At 43.8% G+C, this 23,993-nt stretch overlaps 1 protein-coding gene across 1 annotated transcript in view; it reads left to right on the top strand.

Annotated features, from left to right (window-relative positions):
* Positions 1-23,993, top strand: part of LOC308315110 (CUB and sushi domain-containing protein 1-like) — a 694,698-nt gene that overhangs the window by 303,762 nt on the left and 366,943 nt on the right. Inside the window, exons 4-5 of the mRNA XM_080762946.1 lie at positions 3,441-3,635; positions 3,986-4,193. Of these exons, the coding sequence (XP_080619072.1) occupies positions 3,441-3,635; positions 3,986-4,193 (403 nt within the window). The remainder of the gene's footprint in view (positions 1-3,440; positions 3,636-3,985; positions 4,194-23,993) is intronic.

Here is a 23,993-nt window from a genome sequence, read left to right as displayed (position 1 = left end):
TACCTGCCTGCCTGCCTGCCTGCCTGCCTGCCTGTCTGTCTGTCCTTCAGCATCTCATTTTGTCGTCTCTCTCTCTTCGTCTCCATCTGCCACCCTCCTTATTTTCCTCTCTATCTCTCTCCCTCTTTTCGGTCCTCTCGCCCTCTCTCTCTTTGCCCCTCTGTCCCTGTTTCTCTCTGTCCTACTTCTAAAGCCTTGTCTAATTACTGTACCACAGCCTTTAATTTGAAATGCCGTACACAAACACACTGTCTGACTGACTGGCTGACTGTAGTGTAAACACACACTGGCATGTGTGCACGCACGCACGCACATGCACACACCACAAGCAATATGACATGCTCACAGTCTGACAAGTTGAATGTGAGTTGACATGCTCCAATTGTGAAGCTACTGTACACATACGGCGACCACCAGAGCCAGGACTATATGCATGTGAGAGGCAGCATATTGCCTCTAACCTGCCTTCTGTTAATCTGAGACCTGTTAGCCAGAGGCATTGTGGTGTGGTTATTATAGGCTACTATGGACAGACAACTGTAGCTGTCCTTATTATACAGTACCAAAGACATCCTACAACTTGTTTCTGGGACAAACCTTCAGCGAAAATACAATTTAGACATTTTAGCAGACACATTTACCCGGATTCAAACCAGGGTTGCTGCGGCCACAACTGACCACTTCATGATCACAGCAAGCAAGCAGATGGACATTAGGTGAAAATAGCAGAACGCTCAAAGCTCTGTTGCTCTCTGCAAAGAGATTTGGTGTAGAAAATCTCATTTCAGCTGGTCTTTAAAGCACATAGGGCCCTATCTTGTGCCACCCCTTACCCCTTAAAGGGCCACTTGACCCCTTTTGTATTTGTCATGAAAATGTGGTCTCCCTTCCTTCATGGACTACAAAGTCACATATCCACATGCAGCCTCTTCGCTCTCCACAAGGAGAGGGAATGATTCAGTCGGAGTGGCCACTCAGTGTTCAGACACTCGGGACACCCCAGCTCCACAGTGGGAGTCAGTGGTGAATAGCACAACCGGTGCAATGCACCGGGGCCCAGGGCCCCCAAAGGGCCCATGAAGGGGGAAGAAAGAGTCAAGACGACGGTCCCTGCATGGTTTCAGGGGCTAACAGTAGCAGGAATAGTAACACCAAGGATTCGTCAGTGATGTCACTGACTGACTGGTTTATAAACAGCTACTACTTCCGTGTTGCATAACAGTGAAATCACTGTCCACTCCTTGGTATCTTTACCACAGCCGACCCTTGTTTCAATGCGTGTGTTACAGTGTTCATGCACTGCCTGTCAGCAGTACAACATAGCTCAGCTGTAGCCTATTTTGTCACATTCCGTCACGCTAATGAAACACCAGATGGGATTATTATGTCATGTCAGCACTAGTAGAAGATGTAACCCAGGTAAAGTAATCTGTCACTCTGCAAGTTTAAGTTATTTCCATCTCCAAATTCATTTCTGATAGCCTGCAGGCTGCAGCTAAACCCTGCACATTACAGATACATACAGATCTGTAAACAGATTGATTGAATATTTCTCCACTACAATGATTTGACAAATGTAGTTTCTAGTTGCATTGTACACTTTGATTATTATTACAAAACACACATTAACCACTTCAGCCCTATACACACTATTTCGGCCTTTTGAGAATAACCAATCTACAAGCACACAATGCGTCGCGATGCGACGCATTGTGAGCTTGTAGATTTGCTATTTATAAAATATTTTTATACATTTGTGAATATTTGAAATGGGACATTCTGATGCCGATACTTTTGTACTTGATTTGTACGTCAATTTAGAATTTCTGGACTTACATTGCGGTATTTAGGGTTGTCCTGATCGGATCGGGAGATCGGAAATCGGCTCCGATCTCATGAATCGGGGAGAAAAGATCAGATTTTTAATTGTTTAATGTAAATCTCAAAGAAAGATGTATAAGCAATGAGATTTTGTAAAACAAACTGTTGTGTTTATGCTAGTTGTTTTCCTTCTGGTCCCAGTCAGAGATCATCAAACAAAACTCAGAGACGTGAAAAACATGATGAAAACAAAAGAAAATGCAACCCCCGCTATGATGGGATAGGTGTCTGTATACTCTCTTTGAATGAGGGATACTCTTTACACCATTATGCATTATAAAATATAAAGATCGGATAGGGAAGGTATCGGTATGACTCAAAATAGAATGATCGGAATCGGATTGGGAGGTATTGATATTTTTACTTCAGTAAAGCATGTGAGCACTTTTTTTCCCACCACTGTCCAATTCCCCAACGACCAGGAGGGAGCACTCGTCTCTCTCTCTCTCTCTCTCTCTCTCTCTCTCTCTCTATCTCTCTCTCTTTAATGCAGCCCTTGTGTGTGTGTGTGTGTGTAATTATACCGTCTGTTCTCGGCGTTCCCCTGACGGTCCACCGAAAAACTGTTACCTGTGTTTCTGTGTTTGTCTCTAGCTGTTGGAGTCTCTCAGTGTATTTACTCATTATCCATTTCCCCTGTGCCACTGCATTGCTTGTGTATTCAGTCTCAATAAACTGATATATTTTCTTTGCCTCTCGTCTCCTAACCTCTTGACACACAACAAAGCAGTTGGTGGATGATGGGTGCACTGTGTGTGTGTGTGTGTGTGTGTGTGTGTGTGTGTGTGTGTGTGTGTGTGTGTGTGTGTGTGTGTGTGTGTGTGTGTGTGTGTGTGTGTGTGTGTGTGTGTGGTTGATGATTGATGCTCTGAATTGTCTGCATTATGATGTTATTTTACAGCATTAACCATACTACTGTAGATGCACTGTCTGAGTCCTCTATGATTCATTTTGCTCTCTGTTGAGGAAACTAGATATTATTTTACCAATCTGAGACCAGATTCTACAAATGTAGAAAAGAAAAAAACAGCCAAAGGACACGCAAAGGCACATCCAATTACCTGTTAGGCTGTATGTAGGCTGGGTGCCGGATCAAACACAGTCATATAGAGTAAGAATAAAACAAAGTCAGCTCCCAGCTCTTTACTTACTTACTTCTAAGTAAATAATTACTGGGAGCTGGTGTGCGGACTTTCTTTTATTCTTACTCAGATTCTACAAATGACCTAATGTTTCTGTCAGTGGTGTATTTCATGTCAAGGACCCCACATGTTCTCTGTAATTGGCCGCCAACCCTCATCTGAAAAATATGTTGTTCCAGGGACCCCACAGAAGCAGAGATTTGAGTTAAAATGTTCGCTTTGAACGAATATAATTATATTCAAAGGTTTGCACACATTTTCACAGTTTCTACAAGCACAGATGCTTGTAGATCTGCTATTATTTCAATAGCTAAAGTTTAAAATAATGGTTGAAATCTGAGGTGGCACAGATGCGTTCCAGGTATTATTAATGGGCTAATCTAATATTCTCCATTGTCTGTTCTGTCCCTTATACAGTCCTGCCCAGTCATACGTGTGGCACCCCTGGCCTCATTCCGAACGGAGTGATCCACGGCGCGCGGTACAACATGGGCGACAAGATCCGCTACAGCTGCGAGTCGGGCTTCGTGCTGGAGGGACACAGCATTCTCACGTGCATCGTATCACCCGGCAGCGGAGCACAGTGGGACTTTCCGTCGCCATTTTGTAGAGGTACGTAGTCCTTTGATTTCTCTTTGTTGCTTGTTCAGTTGTTTTTTATGTCTATTTGGTTAATGTATTAATATACAGCTTCTAATACTAAGACAAAAAAATACTTTAAATGAGGTGTATCAAACTAATCAATTAACAGTTTCCCTGTGGTGATTAAACAATCGTGTTCCAGATCTCTGAAAAATAGTCCTAAGTGGCGATCACAACAACAGAGTTGAGAAAGAACGCACGCACGCACGCACGGCACCACATTGTAATGCATTGGGCCTCAATTCCCCAGAACCCTTTGCATGCCTTAATCATAATTGCATCTCTCTCTCTCTCTCTCTCTCTCTCTCTCTCTTCCACAGCGGAGGGCGCGTGTGGCGGTACGTTACGTGGCACCGCGGGTTCGATAGCCAGCCCCGGCTACCCTGCGGAGTACGAAAACAACCTGGACTGTACGTGGTCCATTCTCTCTGAACCTGGAGACACCATAGCTCTGGTCTTCAGTGACTTCCTGATGGAGGACAGATACGACTTTCTGGAAATCAGTGGAACAGAGGCACCGAGTGTATGGTGAGTTGTACCAGCTTCACACACTAGTATTTGTGACACGCACGCACGCACGCACAGACACACAGACACACACAGTTTTTATTTGTTTACTTTTGTTTGTTCCATCTTCTAAACACAGCACACCCACTCAGGCTGTGTTCACTCCATCTGCCTTTTAAAAGCTCTGCCTGGAGCGCTTTTTCTGCTGAAAGAATATTGAATTATAAAACATTTAAAACTATAGTAAGATTGAGCCAACTGCAAACGGCGTATTGTCTCACCTGAAATGTATAGACTGTGTTTCTCTCCCCTGCCTGCCATCTCTCCTGCCGGGCATATAATATATTATGTGGCTGCTGGCTTCCTCCATTTGGAGCAGTGGAGCTTACACTGGAACATACAGACGATCAGCAATAACATGAATAATATGCCGACCTTTAAAAACACAACAGCTCCATGATGAATATAACGAGCATGATTTAATTACATTAGGTAATAATAGCGTGGCCCAGCCTGTGTGGTTTTTCTGGTCTAGAGGGGTGAGTGCCGGTCGAAAACAGGTGGTGGATTGATTGATTGATTGATTGATTGATTGATTGATTGATTTAAAAATGTATTTCACAGTTTGTAGAATGGGTACAGTTTAAACGAAAGTAGAGGACAATATAAAAATTGCTACTGAAAGGATAAGCAGAAATAGCACTAAGACTTGTTTACATCATGAGTCCTCCATTTTCAATTCATCAGAACATTTAAAGACGTACAAATACTATGAAAAAAGGAAATCATCATATATACAGTTAAATTAAAGGACCACTCCCACTTAAAGTTTTCAACCTATCTTCATATAATTGGTCCTCACTAATGTTCATGATAAAATACCACAATATGCTTCTACTCAGTCTGTGTCTCATAGGAGGGCTGTGGGTAGTTTAGAAACCCGTCTACCAGTGACATCATCGTTACGCAGATATTTTTTAAAGATAAAAAAGTAATATATATATATATATATATATATATATATATATATATATATATATATGCAGTAGCGAAATGAATTTAAAGCCAAATCTGGTTTGCACGTGATTAGTTGAACTCCCTCTGGTGTTGTGATTGTGGACTTGACATTAAGGAAGTATTTTGACAGATACATGGGTATCCTATTGGTTCATCCATCTGATCTAGGTGGTGCCAATTTGTTTAAAGGAAACAACTGTTATTTTAATGTAAAAACTGTAAACCCTCTGTTCTTATATTTGTATGGGCCTTGACCCAAGTCAGTAGAGTAGCCTATCTGCACGCTGGTTGTGGTGGGCCAGTCTGGGCCAAATGCTGCGAAAATGTCCAGGTCGAACTTTGGTCTCAGTCCAGCCCTGATGCTACTTTACTCATTGTTGTTCATTAAATGTGCTCTAGAAAAGCTGCACATTTTCCCAGGGATTAGAGGCTTTATTGATATGGACTCGTTCACATTGAAGAGGTCAGTTGATGTATTTGTTCCATCTTCCAGGCTCACAAGGGAGCAATATTCAATATGTAAAGAGGCTATTAAAGGACTTTTCTCAGGAGGACATGTACAGACACTTGTAGATTAATGGTGCTGGAGCGCTATCAATAATGTCTGTTAAAACCGATGATGCTATTGTTTTAACTTTTTCTTCCAAAAGTGACTATTATTATTATTCTCTTTTTTTCTTATGTATTTATAGGCTAAATTCAGTTTGTAATTGTATTAACCACAGCCCGTATGCTAGCGTATGACACAGTGTATAACACATTGTGATGCAATGCATCTTCTTGATAATGCATCGTCATGTAGATCTATTTTTAAAATATCACCAAAATAGGGATTCCAGCTCTCACAACCATAGAGTAGGGTGGAGAGTACCAGTGACTTGTATAGTCCGACCTTCAGCGGGAAGCTGCTCGGTGTTGCTTCTCCATACTCTGGCAAGTCTTGTCAGGCTGATGTAGCTATGCCGATTCTTGTTTTTATGGAGCTGCCATCCTCACTCACAAAAGACCCGGGGTATTTGAAGTCTTTTACTTCTTCCAGTGGTTGCCCGTTCATTGTGATTTCCTTTGGTGCTAGTTTCTTTGCGGATTTAGCTTTTCTCTTCGCTTATCTCCATGCCGTACACTCTCGCTATACCTCGTCCTGTCTGGTGGTGAGTTCCTGGCTTTTGCGTGGTTAACATAACCAATTTAAATGAATTGTTACATTGCGATATTATATCAAACATAAATATCAAATATATCAGACAGTATTGTAGACAGAAATTTAATTCAGTCTGACCAAAAATGGCCATAAAACATATCCCCACCTGTGATAAAAAAAGAAGATGAATGGGGGATATCAAAAGCAGATGCATGGTTCCCCGCCCCCCCTCCCATGCAGCAAATCCATCCCTGCTAACCCAAATCACTGGCAAAACAAAACCCGGTCAATTCAGAAGCAGATCAAGTCCCTTATTGGTTCATTCATCATAACACTGCATTTTTGGAACGCTTACATTGTGGTGGGGCGTGACGTGCACTACTAAAGCGTCCTCAGCAAATTATATATACAAAAGCATGGTGGAAATAATAGGAGCAGGAGACGCAAATGTCTTTTCCCTCACTAATTACACTCCATTAGCGAGAAACTTAACCCCCAAACTGCTTCACTGCAGTTGCTCAATGGACAACACAGGAACACTAACAGGATGCAAATGGTTGTGACTGTATGGAAGTGAAGCAGGCTGCTGCTGAACGAGGCTGTGCATACTCAGCAAAACCTTTAAAGGCTTTTCCAGATAACAGGCAAAATTTGCCCATTGTGTTCGCTACCTTTTTCCGCAATGGTGAATATTTGTCTTTGTCATGCCACATATATACAGTATATAGCTTTTATCATCGCTGTCAGGCAGAAACCCTGCATATTATCCACATTTTATCGCTTGATCTTTTGCCCTACTTTATTATGATATTCACAATTATTTTCTTTTTTTTTCTCCCTTTCTTTTAATAATTGTATTATACAACCTGCCCAAACTAGGGATGCCTGGTTGTGGTTAAATATGTCTGTGGATCTTTTATAATTATGAAACTTACGGAAATTATATTATAATGAGCTACATAATAACTACAGGATCAGAGTTTTTTGTTTCTTTCTCAAAAGTAACGGTTTTGGACATAAAAAAGGTTTTCTGTCCAATTGCCATGACATTCCCTTACTTACAGAAGGCATTGTTCATCATATCCTGTAACTGCCAATAGAATATTTGTGTAATTGTCTCCTCAACATGTCTGTCTATTAGTACTTTAGTACTTTGTTCATAAATCAATCCAATATCTTCTTGTTTATTCCAATTGAATTGGAATACTTATTTTATTCTAACATGGAGTGTCACATTGGATTTGCCAAAACATTCGTTATAATCTATAACATCTCTAACAAGGCGGATAAATTCAATTCTTACCATCTTCCTGCAGCCCGAGCAAATCACGTGGTAGCTGGGGAACAGCAATTGTGTCTGTGTATTGTTGGCATGGTATTACTGCTACGTGTTGGTTGGTTGAAATTACATCTGTGGAACTCATCAGCCCCATTGCTGAAATGTGCTAATGAGCCTCAACTGCATCAGGGACCCGGCACTAAAACCTCTTTGATGAGATACAGTATACAGTACGCCTATGCAGTGTGTGCATATAGCTGTAGGTAAGATACGTGAATGAGGCAAATAAATACAATTTACAATGTGGGAGACTCTCATTAGTGAGAGAACGTGCCACAGGTAAACAATGGGCCAAGTAACATTCTTAACATTTTGTAAATACAGGTTTGAATATTATATTTGATCTTGGTGTTCAGGCTCTGCTAGGCCAACATAATTACACCCTGCTCTGCACAATGAGAAGACAGTGATTCCAGAGCAGGGAGAAACTGTATAGCCCCCAGGGGAAAACTAATCCCACAGGGGAAAACCAAGCGTACAGGTGGAGATGGGGTGGTGGAGCAAACAAACGCGTCCAATAGTGGTGACAGGGAGAATAGGAACAATGGACTGTGGTGGCATGCTTAAAGCCCTATATTCTGGGGTGAACATTGGGCGAATCTGCAATCGTTGTGAGGTTGTAGATTGGTTATTTTCGGCAAAGATAATTTGTGCAGAGGGGATTTTTTTTTAATAATGTATAGCAGCTTGCGAAAAAAAAAGCAGGCTGGTGTGTGTGTGTGTGTGTGTGTGGTACAGTACATCTTTAGATCCCCACACGGTTTCAAGTCCCGGGTGATAAAGTTTAAATTTCCTCTCTATGGACTCTATAGCTTTAAATAAAGCATAATAGCCATATCGGTCAACTGCTATAGTGACACGATATCACAGTTACATAAGATAACCCACTGAGGATGTGCAGAACCCACTCCACTATCTCTGCAAGTGGTGGAAGAAGTACTATGTGTTACTTAAGTAAAAGTAATGATATGAGTAAAAGTACAAAGGTATATTGGAATCAAACTCTACTTAAAGTAATGTGCACAATGTTCCCAATTTACTTTACACTTTTCTTTTAATGGCCTCTCTAACGCATTAAATCGCTATTGCTGAATTAATAGCCAAAGTATAAAATAGTGCTTGAGTGCTTAATGTATGTGTTATATTAATAATCCAGATATGTAAAGTGACATGTAACTAAAGTTGTTAAATGATTGTAGTGTGGAAGCTTAATTTGTCTCTGAGATATGTAGTGGAGTAGAAGTAGTATTAAAGAAAATATAAATGCTAAATAAGTAGTGCCTCAGAATTGTACAGCACTCCAGACTCCAGTAAATGTATTTTCCACCATTGTACATGACCCACTGAGGACGTGCAACGTAACCCACTCGAGTATCTCTGCCACATTTAGATTGCACAGCTTATATTATGCATAATTTCCGGGTTCCTGTTTGTACCGTATGACATTACTGAACTGACGTCACTGACCAGCTGGCTAAAAACAAAAGGATTGCTGATTGAGAATTGCTCCACTAATTGCACCAGATTATCTGCTCCAGCAGTGATTTCAAGCTGTATATTATGAAATGTATCACTGCCTTATCACTGCCTTTTTCTGCCCAACTGTACCCCATGACATCATCCATTTAACTCATTCTGGACGGGAACCCCTTTTGGTGTTTTAAGCATTATGGTATACTTTAGCCATTGAAAAAGTAGCAGATCTAAAAGCTCGTAGCTTGTAGATCTGCCTTTCGTGAAAATGTGGTGCAAATATTTGAATATATGACTTTGCTTCTGGGGGGGGGGGGGGGGTCGCTGGAACAATATATTTTCAGATGTCGGCCAAATATATATATATCATTTTTGGGGTCCTTGAAAACTCAATAAATGTAGTGGATCGGAATACTGTAAAAGTACAATATTTGGACCTGAAATGGACTGAGGCCTCCTCTCACTCGTGGATGTCAGGCTAGGCACTGTACTTCATGGGAGGTGTAGCTGTGCTGTGAGGCCATTAGCTCTGATCTGGAGCACCTGAGCCCAGTGCTCTCTGTGCTTTAAATGCAGTGCTTACATGTATTTCCTTTGGAGGAGCTCTCATTCACCCCCGGCTTGCACACTTTGACTTGTTTGTTTTCGTCCACCACACAAAGGGCTGTGGTTTCAAATCCCCCATGTGTGTCGTCTCGGAAGGAAGTGTAGAAAAGGAAGGAAGGAGTATTCACGTGATAATGTTCTCAGAATCTCAGCATTTATTTGGTAAAACACGAGATGAAATCGTTACAAAGCAATAGCGTGTGAAAAAGTACACGCAAGTTGTCTGTTTCAACCAAGCCTCCGTAGTCAATGTGATGATGATATAAGTATATGAAACTGAACAGACTATATTAAGAAATGAATTAAACAGTACAACCCAGTAAATAAAACTATAATCATGAAAATACTATTATTACTATAAATATTTTAAATCAGTACAAAATGCACTCACATAGTGTTTCATAGCGTTTCTCATTGGTCTATATTGACAGAAGATTGTTAAGAGTCGTTTTAAGAAAGTAAACCGTGAAAACAGCTACTCAGTGAAAAAGTAGCTGCCAATTCGTCACCGGAAAATTCTAGATTCTCCACAGGGGAGCAACAATAGGCTTTTTGGTTCGAGTGTCGAACTGTAAACATTCTTTACATCAGACTTTGTCAGAGAGAAGTTCTTGTTTAGTTTTATACATACTCAAGTAGTGATGAAATATGCTATATGATTCACCATATACCACAGGGCCACTTCAAACCCTTTTGCAACCAGATCTTATTTTAATATAGTAAGACGGTCAACTCATTGACATGTCCATAGACACTGTCCAGAGTCATAAATGAAACACAGGGCTGGACTGGCCATAAGACGTACCGGGCATATTCCCGGTGGGCCGCGACCGTAGGGGGGCCGCCATGATATTAAAAAAAAGAAAAGAAAAGGCAGGCAGGCCAATAGGCGGCAGGCCACCAGGAAAGGTCTGGGCGTGCTGCCATTCTGCCAGAGCCATCATGATAATTTCACTGTACGTACCTGTATCAGTGAGTAACAAATAAACCTTCTTCTATCTTGAATCCTTTTGCTAGCATCATTCTTGTGAGAGCACAGATATATTTAAAACAAAGGGTTGTGTAGTTGTCTGTTGGTTTGTATCTGTTGTTCTGTAAAAGTGGTGGTATTAGGGGTTGTTTGTTTGTGTGTGCCTCGACAGAGTGGGCGTTATAGTTTCTGCTATACTCATACGCGCTGGTTGTGGTGGGGTGGTCTGGGCCAAATTCGTGCGAATTTTTTTATTTTTTATTTTTATTTATATAGCCTACTGTATAGGGCTAATTTTTCTCACTGACACTATACGTGTAAAGTACTGGGCACGGTTAGAGCCAGAAAAATGATGAGAGTCTGTCCCTGACCATTACAGTCAATAAGAAACGACTTGAGAAAAACCTGAATCTCCCAATCCAACAGTTTTTCCCCTCATTGATTCTTAGTCAATTCACAGTTTATACTGTGATGTATGTATATTTCTGTGATATGGATCTCCCTGGGTCTGAAATAAAGTATTGATTGATTGATTGATTAGTCAGGATCAATAGCTCAAAATCAGTTGAAAATCTCTGTGGAGAATAAGACACAGATAGCCGTAAACCAGACTGTATGTAATTGGCCGGTGTCCCCCAGGGGTCTATACTTGCTCCTCTCCTTTTATTCCCACAACACTAAATATCTTTGCTTAAAGTAGCCAATCTAGAAGCTTAAGTCCAACACACGCCGTCTGTGAAGCGGGTGCGCAGCAACGCGGCACAGTATTGCCGCGCGTCATAGACGCACAGCAACACCCACAGGACGCGGCGCGCTACCGCGCCGCTGGCCAGCCACGCCCACCGATTACCGGATGGAGGCCGCGCGGCAACGCCTGGAAAATAGAACAGCAGCGTATCGGAGCGTCAGGCGAGGCGTGAACGCGCACCAGCGCGCGTCTGACGCCCCTGGTGTGGGATAGGTTCAGGCGGCTGTTTTGACGCACAGCGTTCACAGACGGTGTGTGTTGGGCTTAACACATCACTTAGTGAGCTTGTAGATCTGCTATATTTGCCAAACGTTTGCCTGTATTTGCCTGAATGTTTGGCTATTTTTGCCAAATGTTTGCTACTATGAAAGTCCCAGAATAGGGACTCACTGGTTCAATGGTTAACAGATTTCAGATCATGTTCTGAATTAAATCTTCAAAATGATGAATTTCTCATTCCTCCTGTGACAGTAATTCATGGATTACACTGCCTTCCATGAAAAACGAATGTTTCTGACCGCAGAGAGAATTGGAGAGTGATAGTGCATGGATATTTGTGCATGTGAGGACATTTGTGGTATATGCGATCAGCATAATGTGAGTGCGTGCGTGCGTGCATGTGTGCATTCATGCCTGCTTGTGTGTGCGCGCCTATTTGTGTGCATGTGCATGTGCGTGTATAATCTGTCAGAGCCTGGAGAAACGATCGGGTGCTCGCACTGTCAGAGGGCCACTTAAGACCTGTCACACACACACACGCACATGCACACACACACACACACACACACACACACACACACACACACACACACACACACACACACACACACACTTTTCTAGCAGCATTGCGTTCAAGGGCCATTGTCAGACCACCCTCTGCAATGCAGGGGAGAGCTGTAGGGAGTGAACCAGTAGAAAAGTCTCAGTCTGTCTCAGCCAACGTTTTATCATTATATGACCCTAGCATCCCTATTCTGGGGGGAACATTTGCAGCTTCTGGGCAGATTCAATTAAATACATACTGTACTTTCTGATATCCTATATGAAAATCGGCTTAAGGGAGGACTTGGCTGGCGGTCTGTGGCGGACCACGGCCATGCCCCTCTGACTCAGTCATATAAGCTATATGTCATATAAGATATAAGCGAAGTCATATAAGATATATAGCCAAAGTATATCCCATATCTCTTATACATACAGTATAAGAATTATATCTCAGTCATATAAGACGTAAGCGAAGCAGTTCGCTATGGGAGGCGTCCAAACTTGGGCGCTAGACAGAAGTATGTCTATATACTCCCATTCGATTAATTGAGAAATGGGTCTTTGCGTCATGACGTAGTACGTGCCCTCTCCCTGAGGGTATAAATGCACGTTCAGCTACTCGAGTGTTTAGTGAGGGCCTACTAAGCCATAAAACAAAGCTTGCTAGCAGCTACGAGCGTGCTAGCAGATAGCTTATACAGCACAACAAGGGAGCTATTTAGTGGCTAAGCTAAATAAACAAGGGCTTCTACAGCGCTCACTGATAGCTAGTAGTGGCTATGATAGGTTAGCGTTAGCTTGCAACAAAGTACAGTAGTAGCTAGAATGGTTTATACAGTGCTACTTACTCGTTTGTGAGTGTAATGCACTGGCGTAATTCAGGGGAACCTCTGGGTACCAAGCAGCTGGGGAAAGCCACCCGTCCTCATGAGATGTTTTATTTGCAGAGAATTACTTGCGTTACACAGATATAAGAGAAAACAAATAACGTGCACGCGTGAGTACTTGCATTTATACCCTCGGGGAGAGGCGGCTCGTACTATACGTCATGACGCAAAGACCCATTCTTAAATGTATGGAATGTGAGTTTATAGAGATACTTCTGTCTAGCGCCCAAGATTGGACGCCTCCCATAGCGAACTGCTGAGTGTTAGATTTTCATGTAACTATAAACAAACCCACTGCGCCCATAACTGCGACATAGCTATAAAGTGTCGTTATATTGCCATACAATACATGAACATGCAGTTGTCCAGAGCCACAGAACTGATCGCTATGCACATACTGTATCTCTGCTGTCGGGCAGAAACCAGCTAACTGGGAAATGTTCATTTTGGAGTACGCCTAAAGATTGTGTCCATACATCACGCATATCAGTACACTATCTCTATCGTCATTATACGAAACAGGTCTTTCACATTCTTCTTATTCCTTCCATCCTGCTTGGTTAAGATTGGCTTCCAAGGTTTGCAGGAGTGCTCCGTTTTGAACAACATTCCCCAGTCATTTGCTAGGTAGGTTCCCCCTGGAACCCCCTCACGGACAAACAGTAGGAAGAGTGTGTAGTATGCATCATCAATTCAACATTAAGTACTGGTCTCTAAGGGGCGGGATTAGGAGCTGATTGACACTTCCACTGAGTTGCACGGGCAAGTCATTGTGAAAATGATTGGCACCTGACAGGTCCACTGTGACGGATTCTTCCTGTTTACTGAGAGCTTTTTCTGATTGGCTGTCCCAAAAGTAATTTCCTGTTCCATGTACCTGTCGGCTGGATGCAGGTTGAATGTCAGGTTGACTACCCATCACACACACACACACACACACACACACACACACACACACACATACACGCACACGCACACGGATATGCACACGGATATGCACACGGATGTGCGTGTACACTCAAACACACACAGATACAGTTCAGCATGCACTGTGCACATGGACACAGATATATATATAGATATAGATATAGATAGATACAGTAGTAACAAGGACCCTTGTAAACCTGAGGGTTCCTGGCCCGAACCCCACTTTGAGAACATAATGCATTTCAACATGAATCTAATATCACAATAAGTGAAACCAACTTGGAAGCTTTTCCTTTGGGGTTAATCTCACAAAATCCCCCCATGTTTTTGAGGGGCACTAGCCCCTCCTATATTCAGCTCGTCCTACACAAAATTAAATTAAATTGACAATGAATGGAAAATCTACGTCATGTGTCGTGATGCGACGCATTGTGAGCTTGTAGATCGTCTATTTTCAAAGGACATTTATACATTTGAAAACTTGTGAAATGGGACATACTGCATAATGGGTACTTTTACTTTTGTACTCTAAGTATATGTTGATACCAATACTTTTGTACTTTCACTATCGAGTACATTTTTAATCCTGGACTTTTTTTTACTTGTAACAGCGTATTTCCACATTGCAGTATTGATACTTCTACTTAAGTAAAACCTTTCAGTACTTTTTTCGCACCACTGGGTGTTCGTACTGTATATCCATCTACTTTAACCATATGAACCCTACTGTACACACGTTGACCAGACTCCCCCCCCCCCCCCCCCGGGATCTATGCAAGGCCTCCTCCTTTTTTCCCCCTGTACACCAAATATTGTGATCGTGTAAAACACAACAAAAAAAAAGCATCCGCTAAGGTTCATATGGTTAAGCCAATGAAAAAACAATCAATAGACTAGGCCTAAATCCTTTTAGCATTCGGAAAGGGCAGGGCTAAAATATGATGTGTGCCACGGACCAGCGTCAGCCTGCCAAGCTTGGCTCGGGGAAGCCAGTGACCCTACCATAGTAGCAGATTGAATGACAAGACCCCTCAGAGCTAATCCAAGGAATCTTACTGTAGTAGCAGATTGAATGACAAGACCCCTCAGAGCTAATCCAAGGAATCTTATCACATTTGATGCTTTAGAGTAGACGAGTATACTCGTCTAAATACATTTGCGAGTATACTCGTTCTAAGGCGTTTAATATCGATAAAAGAATGCCTCGTTATTTTCCATTTTTGGAATCGCTGGGTTGCTTGGGCCTGGCCTGCACTGTGTCTGCGTGACCAACTCATTAGCTTCTGTATTAGCCACGGCATTTCCACACTGTTTTCTCTGAAAATACCATGCTGTCTGTGGTGTTGATCAGATCAGTGATGTTCGGAGGTCATTTCTGATTTTCCGGTGATCACGATTGGAATATTGGTGTTTTCTGGAGGATGGACAATGTCGCCTTAGCTCGCTAGCATTGGCACTATTGCTATTAGCATTCAAGATGGCAACAAACCAAATTGCTTCTCATCACGTGGCACCCAAGCGCCACCACTTTTGTCAACCAGGTGGCACTCATTGTGTTAAGCTTGATTTGTGCTCCGTCGTACGACGGTGTCATGCGGGGCATGTAGCTGACCTATACACTAATCCATGGATTAGTGCCCTGTAGGCCAGGTGTAGCTCATCAGTTAATGCTACACCTCAGTAATGGCCGTGCCCAGGGCAGCCCTCTGTGGATTCGTCTATTATAAGCTCGCATAGTATTGTGAATGCAACGTGTTGTGAGCTTGTAGGTCGGCTATTTTCAGTACACGACACCATCAAATGACAAAGTATAAATCATGTCTGACTGTGTCATGGAGGAGAGACATTTCCACTATGGGCTTTTTCTTTCTCCTTTTTTCTTTATTTATTTTTTGTCATCTGCTCTATGCCCAGTATAGAAGGCTGTGCCCATCCATCTACACGCTCAAGTCAGTAGTATATCTCTAAAATTGTTTCGCCACGCTGCTCGGCACTTCTTTGGTTGTTGTTCAGTGCACTGAATATCTCCCAGAAAGTTCTGTTTCTGAAGGAAAGTTAAATTTGTTTGCCTTTCCTAGAAAGGCAAACAAAGTAGAAATAAAGCGACCAGACATCATTGGATACAGTCTCTTTTTTTCCGGGCCAACAGCAGCCATATGCCACTGTTTGTTTGTTCACGCCACTTCACAAAGGACTCTTTGGAGAACAAAGCCCAGCATAAAGCTGGATCTTTGGCTAGACTGGTGCTAAAAGACGGCGATGTTCCATCTGTAAAGGGCTGCATGTTCAGAGAAAGCATAAATTGTAAGTAAGATTATATCACTGAAATGTTTGTCTTGTATTGATAATCAGACCAGATGGCTTGTGAATGTGAACACAGTCTCAGTCAACTGGTGCAGACAATCGGTCAACATGTAGCGCAGTACAATGCAGATCCAGAGTTCCCAACCTTTTCTGGATCAGAGCCCGCTTGGAAGTCTGGAAAGCCTCACCCATATATCTGACCACATTCCGCTGCGTGTTAAGTGGTCAGTGGTCAGCATTTTAATGATCAGTCGATAGTGATTGTGTTCCAGCTTAGATCAATGGAACCCTTATAGTATAAGCTACTACTTTAAGTTTCCATTTATCAACCTATAACTTTAGAGATTCTATCTCGCGAAAACTAACAAAAATAAACTAATATATATATATATATATATATATATATAATGAATATATATCCTCACAGCCCATCAATGGACCCCAACCCACAGGTTTGGAATCGCTGATGCAGATTATGTAACGATATACAGCCGTGCACAAAGCAGTGAAATGTGAAATATGCCTTTATTTCAACAATACCCTCTCAAAATCATGATGTTATTTTCAAGACCACGAAGGATAAATGTCACCCCCCCCCCCCCACACACACACACACACACACACACACAAACCATCTGATTATTTGCAAATTAGAAGCAATCCATGTAATTGCGTTAAGTCCCTGTCCACATGTCCCATAGAGTGGCTTAAATCCTCTCTGTTCCATAAATATACGTGACGCCAATTATGATCCTCCCTCCCAAAATGTCAACTAAAGGAGCTTTAGTAAAATTTCTCTTGCTATATCTTTGCTCATTTAGTCTTCCATATACCCTATGAATTATGCATATAGTGTTTGATCCACCATAATTTGGGTAATCCTCAGAGAATGCACACCTAACACGCGGTGACACAAAACAACAAGCCATTCATTTCCTCTGTTCCTAAGGAACCCACAGTGGGCTAGCCCCAGGGAGTGCTTGTTTCGTTTGACTCAACGTCCCTGCATGCTTCTACACTAACTATACAATATATACGCTGCATTTAGGGAGGCCCTGGCTGGTGTTCAGTGTGTGACATTGTGCCCCACAGCAACCTGTACTGTTTTCCAGGGAGTGCTGTCTGAAAACCAAGATATTTTTGTTGTAAAACTCTATTATAAATGCCTGGGAGAGAAAAGTATCAAATAAGACTTTGTTGTGACTGAACTGCAATTGCGTTTCAAGCAGGGCTGAGAGTAATGTCTAACAAACTGTTGCTGCAGACGTCTGCACACTCTCCACTTTCATATTCTGGATGACATTCAGGCTTGAGCCAGGACTTGTCAGAACGGCGTTTTATAGAATATACTGTCACGCTTCTGCAGGGACGTGCAGAGAGTATTAGAGAGGCAGGGGCTGAAATCCCGTATAGGGCACTTTTGGACAAAGCAGATCTACAAGCTCACAACGCGCCGCGACACGTTGAGAGCTTGTAGATCAACTATTTTCGGGGTGAAACCCAGCACTCTTTAGCTAGTGGAGATGCGGTGTACGACATGGATTTCTAAACCCATTTGTTCAACGCAAAATACTGTGTAAACGTTCAGGAGACTTCGGAGAAAAAGCAATTATCCTGAATGCTGCCTTCCAGCATGGCATGGAAAGGAGTGGCATGTGCATTTCTTCCACCATAGTAAATGCTGCATTCGTTGGTCTGGAGAGGCCAGTCGTTTTACAGACGGGTAAAGGGCAGGGGCTGAAGCCCCCTTTGATGTCTATGTGTACACGTCCCTGTGCTTCTGAGACAGTGGAGGAAACATCCCAGGTCCAGGAAATAATGCAATGTATTTGTGTTGAAACCGCACCCACAGCTGTAGTTGTATGATAAAGGGGAGAGGCTGATAGTGTGACGTCACTATATATTACTGTTTATTTCATTGGCCCGTTTGACTGTCAAGGGCCTTCAGGAAGAAACCCTAAATACAAAGTTAATACACCATTGCACATAAGACACATGAAAAATACAAAAATGGTGGCACTCCCTCTTTAAGATCACATAGACTTGTCTGTCAGTGAGGGTCTCTGTGCACACGTATGCAGTCAATCCCATTAACAGTTGAACTGCCCAGTTGATATCGGCGAGCCACACACTACTGTGTGAGCGTCTATTGAGCATTTGCTGGTCGGTTGGCAAAATGATTGCCCCTCTATTATAATGGACGGGAGGCAATAGTGCAGTTCTTAAAAGTTTTCATGTCAAGGTCCCCCAAATTGACACTCAATAGCAGGCGGGCCCCCCTTTCGAAAATATATGCCAAGGACCCCCAGAAGATTTTTTACAGCTTTAGCAGTGATTTTCAACTATTTTCATTTCAAGGACCCCCCAGTTTGATATGGCTACGGACAGGCTACGGACTCACATTGAATGGCATTACTATCTGTGAGACCCCAATTTATAGCAACAAGTAGCTGGGCAAGGTCTATTTACTGGTTCCAACTGACGCTGAGCATTATACGCTGTATGTAAGTGTAACACGTTGGTCATGTCTCACATTCACTGTTCACCATAACGTTTACCTCGCGTAAACCTCATGCTGCTTGGCCTGGGCCGTGGCTCAGCGGTCCAGGTACCTTGGCCGGTAGCCCAAGTCTGGCAGTGTGCCGCGGGTTCGACTCCCGATCCCAACGGCCTTTACTGCATGTCACCGCCCAACTCTCCCCATTTCCTGTCATCATACTGTCCCATACTGTCTCTATTAAAAAACCTCATGCTGCTTTACGATGATATGGATAAGCTGTTACAGACATTATGAGAAACCTGCAGGTACCTGCAATAATATGCTAATATTACTGCATGAATACTGACACATTCTGTGCACCTCTTGGTTGATGTGACCTGTATTATAGGCGGTACGTTCAGTGTCCACGGTGCATGTTTACCATTCTGTGTGCTACAGGGCTTGTTTTGATCCTGATACAGTGTAAGCAAGCATGCGTATAAAAAGCTTACCTTGAACAAGGCATGTAATGGTTTATTTCCTGTTATGAGAGATAAGTAAGTGTAAATACTCTTTAAAAAAAATCCATCCCAGCTCCATGTCTGCAAGTACTTTTTACAGTTGCTGAGAACATGGTTTTGTTTATCGCTGTTTACAGACAGTGCCTCCTTCTCCTTCTCACCCTGTCGTCTCCTTTACCCTTCCTTTTCGTGTGCCCCCCCACAGTGTGTACACGCACTGCACACGCGCACATGCACACGCACGCACGCACCACACACACACACCATGCTCTCCTCTTTCCTCTCTGCCCTATCAACCCTCCCTCCAGCTATCCTTCCTCCATGCACTACTCCATCCACTACTCCATACTCCATCTACCTCTATACCTCCTTCTTCCCCCCCCCCCCCTCTCTCTCTCTCTCTCTGTTATATGCTTACCCCTGTGCTTCTCTCCCTCCCTCTATCCATGCCTCCAGCTATCCTCCTGTCACTCTTCTTCTTTCAAACTGGCCCCTCTCTGCCTCGAGCATTTCACAAAGGTTTATGTTTTCTTCCCCATGTGTTTCTGTCTGTGTGTCCGTCTAGGACAGAGCTACATGTGCCGACAGACGGATATTATAATGCATGAGACAGGCGGTTGTGTGATTCATCCAATCACTCAATAGTGTCCCGGGCTGAATGTCATGATGCCCTAACTAACTCTCAACCAATGGTTCATGAAACACGTCATAAGAGCCTGTACCCTTTATCAGCCAGGTTCTCAAATATAAATATAAACACAAAACCCTTTCATTCAAACAAACATGGAAACACGTCACCATGCATGTCAGCCTGCCTCAACTACTCACAAAGACGCTTTCATGCCAGGGACCCGTGGAGGCGTGATGTCACGAGGTGTGACCATATGGAGGCGTGATTAACTAACTAACTAACTGACTAACCGGAGATGCAGGTTTTCATAGTAAATAAAACAATAAAACCATGTGCGTGCGTGCGTGTAGGGGGGGGGGGGGGACACCTCCTAGAATCAGCTTTTATCTTCTCAGGTCTGGAAGGTTTATCAATAAAACATCAATAAAGTACAACGTCATTCCATGTGACTTCCTCTGCGTTCCGGAGACATGGGCATAGATTGACGATCCGGTATATGAGACGGCCTCCGTCCGCATCGTGACACAGAGACGTGATGAATGAACTGTGTGATGAGGATAAGCACAAAGCTAAGCATGTCAGCGGTTCTTAAGCCTGTTGCACACTGAATCTGTCCGTATTCATTTAAAATCGGACCCGTCTGAGTGGTGCTGTATTGTACTCGTGCTGTACGTACTGTACAAGCTCTCCTCCCTGGCGCGTGCGTGCGTGCGTGCGTGCGTGCGTGCACGTATATACACTGTGCATTGGCATTCTTTATTATTTATTGTTTGCTTCCTGTGAGACCTGTTATACGGTGCAGTGTTTGAGGTGACTATTTTGGATTTTATACAGGAGCAATTAACTATTGAAAATACATATGAGTCACATCATTGCAAGATAAATACACGGCCTGAACTTCTAGAAGTTCTAGAAAGATCAGATTGCTTTGGGTTCCACTGTGCAGAGGAAAACTATACTCTCTCTCTAGGAGAAGACTTCTTGTGTCATTCTTTCTCTCTCTCTCCTCTAATCACTCCCTTTCTCACTCTATCCTCGGTCCCAGCCTTACTCATCTGCAAAGAGAAAAGCCTGGTCACAACCTAAAGGCAGAGACGGTATCGACGGAAGTGTCGGTACCGAACATCCGTCATATTCGACCAATCACAACACTTGTTTCATTCACGGAGAATGTAAACTGATTTGTAAAGCGTCGACGTCATTTCCTTGAGCGGTACTTCTGCCAAAATCCCATTAATTTCCGGCCAAAACAATCCCCAGCGTAGGTCTTGCCCAGCGTGTCCTGCTGCCCCCCAGACCCCGGCAGCTCTCTCTTTTTTCCCCTTTTCTTTTTTTCCACCCTTTCAGCCCCTGAAGTGGAGTGAGACCATGCATGACTCAGCTTTTCTCTGCACATATTTGAACACTCCAAAATAACTCCCCTGAAGTGAACTGTACCTGTACTCAGGCCAATTAGAGAGATAGAGAGAGAGAGCTATAGGAACAGAATGTGTCCCCTTATCCGCTCTATAGCTTCTCCTTTTTTCCTCTCCTCCTAGTTATGACACCTCCCCTCATACTGACCTCCTCTCCTCCTAGTTATGACACCTCCCCTCATACTGACCTCCTCTCCTCCTAGTTATGACACCTCCCCTCATACTGACCTCCTCTCCTCCTAGTTATGACACCTCCCCTCATACTGACCTCCTCTCCTCCTAGTTATGACAACTCCCCTCATACTGACCTCCTCTCCTCCTAGTTATGACACCTCCCCTCATACTGACCTCCTCTCCTCCTAGTTATGACACCTCCCCTCATACTGACCTCCTCTCCTCTGTCCTCTCCTCCTAGTTATGACAACTCCCCTCATACTGACCTCCTCTCCTCCTAGTTATGACACCTCCCCTAATACTGACCTCCTCTCCTCCTAGTTATGACACCTCCCCTCATACTGACCTCCTCTCCTCCTAGTTATGACAACTCCCCTCATACTGACCTCCTCTCCTCCTAGTTATGACACCTCCCCTCATACTGACCTCCTCTCCTCCTAGTTATGACACCTCCCCTCATACTGACCTCCTCTCCTCCTAGTTATGACACCTCCCCTCATACTGACCTCCTCTCCTCCTAGTTATGACACCTCCCCTCATACTGACCTCCTCTCCTCCTAGTTATGACACCTCCCCTCATACTGACCTCCTCTCCTCCTAGTTATGACAACTCCCCTCATACTGACCTCCTCTCCTCCTAGTTATGACACCTCCCCTCATACTGACCTCCTCTCCTCCTAGTTATGACAACTCCCCTCATACTGACCTCCTCTCCTCCTAGTTATTACACCTCCCCTCATACTGACCTCCTCTCCTCCTAGTTATGACACCTCCCCTCATACTGACCTCCTCTCCTCCTAGTTATGACACCTCCCCTCATACTGACCTCCTCTCCTCCTAGTTATGACAACTCCCCTCATACTGACCTCCTCTCCTCCTAGTTATGACACCTCCCCTCATACTGACCTCTCCTCCTAGTTATGACACCTCCCCTCATACTGACCTCCTCTCCTCTGTCCTCTCCTCCTAGTTATGACAACTCCCCTCATACTGACCTCCTCTCCTCCTAGTTATGACAACTCCCCTCATACTGACCTCCTCTCCTCCTAGTTATGACACCTCCCCTCATACTGACCTCCTCTCCTCCTAGTTATGACACCTCCCCTCATACTGACCTCCTCTCCTCCTAGTTATGACACCTCCCCTCATACTGACCTCCTCTCCTCCTAGTTATGACACCTCCCCTCATACTGACCTCCTCTCCTCCTAGTTATGACACCTCCCCTCATACTGACGTCCTCTCCTCCTAGTTATGACAACTCCCCTCATACTGACGTCCTCTCCTCCTAGTTATGACACCTCCCCTCATACTGACCTCCTCTCCTCCTAGTTATGACAACTCCCCTCATACTGACCTCCTCTCCTCCTAGTTATGACAACTCCCCTCATACTGACGTCCTCTCCTCCTAGTTATGACACCTCCCCTCATACTGACCTCCTCTCCTCCTAGTTATGACACCTCCCCTCATACTGACCTCCTCTCCTCCTAGTTATGACACCTCCCCTCATACTGACCTCCTCTCCTCCTAGTTATGACAACTCCCCTCATACTGACCTCCTCTCCTCTGTCCTCTCCTCCTAGTTATGACAACTCCCCTCATACTGACCTCCTCTCCTCCTAGTTATGACACCTCCCCTCATACTGACCTCCTCTCCTCCTAGTTATGACACCTCCCCTCATACTGACCTCCTCTCCTCCTAGTTATGACACCTCCCCTCATACTGACCTCCTCTCCTCATAGTTATGACACCTCCCCTCATACTGACCTCCTCTCCTCCTAGTTATGACAACTCCCCTCATACTGACCTCCTCTCCTCCTAGTTATGACAACTCCCCTCATACTGACCTCCTCTCCTCTGTCCTCTCCTCCTAGTTATGACACCTCCCCTCATACTGACCTCCTCTCCTCTGTCCTCTCCTCCTAGTTATGACACCTCCCCTCATACTGACCTCCTCTCCTCCTAGTTATGACAACTCCCCTCATACTGACCTCCTCTCCTCCTAGTTATGACACCTCCCCTCATACTGACCTCCTCTCCTCTGTCCTCTCCTCCTAGTTATGACACCTCCCCTCATACTGACCTCCTCTCCTCCTAGTTATGACACCTCCCCTCAAACTGACCTCCTCTCCTCCTAGTTATGACACCTCCCCTCATACTGACCTCCTCTCCTCCTAGTTATGACACCTCCCCTCATACTGACCTCCTCTCCTCCTAGTTATGACACCTCCCCTCAAACTGACCTCCTCTCCTCCTAGTTATGACACCTCCCCTCATACTGACCTCCTCTCCTCCTAGTTATGACAACTCCCCTCATACTGACCTCCTCTCCTCCTAGTTATGACAACTCCCCTCATACTGACCTCCTCTCCTCCTAGTTATGACACCTCCCCTCATACTGACCTCCTCTCCTCCTAGTTATGA

The sequence above is a fragment of the Protomyctophum bolini genome (assembly GCF_963924005.1).
Source record: "Protomyctophum bolini genome assembly, chromosome: 1".
NCBI classification, from domain to species: Eukaryota; Metazoa; Chordata; class Actinopteri; order Myctophiformes; family Myctophidae; genus Protomyctophum; species Protomyctophum bolini.
This window is presented reverse-complemented; position numbering and strand designations above follow the sequence as displayed.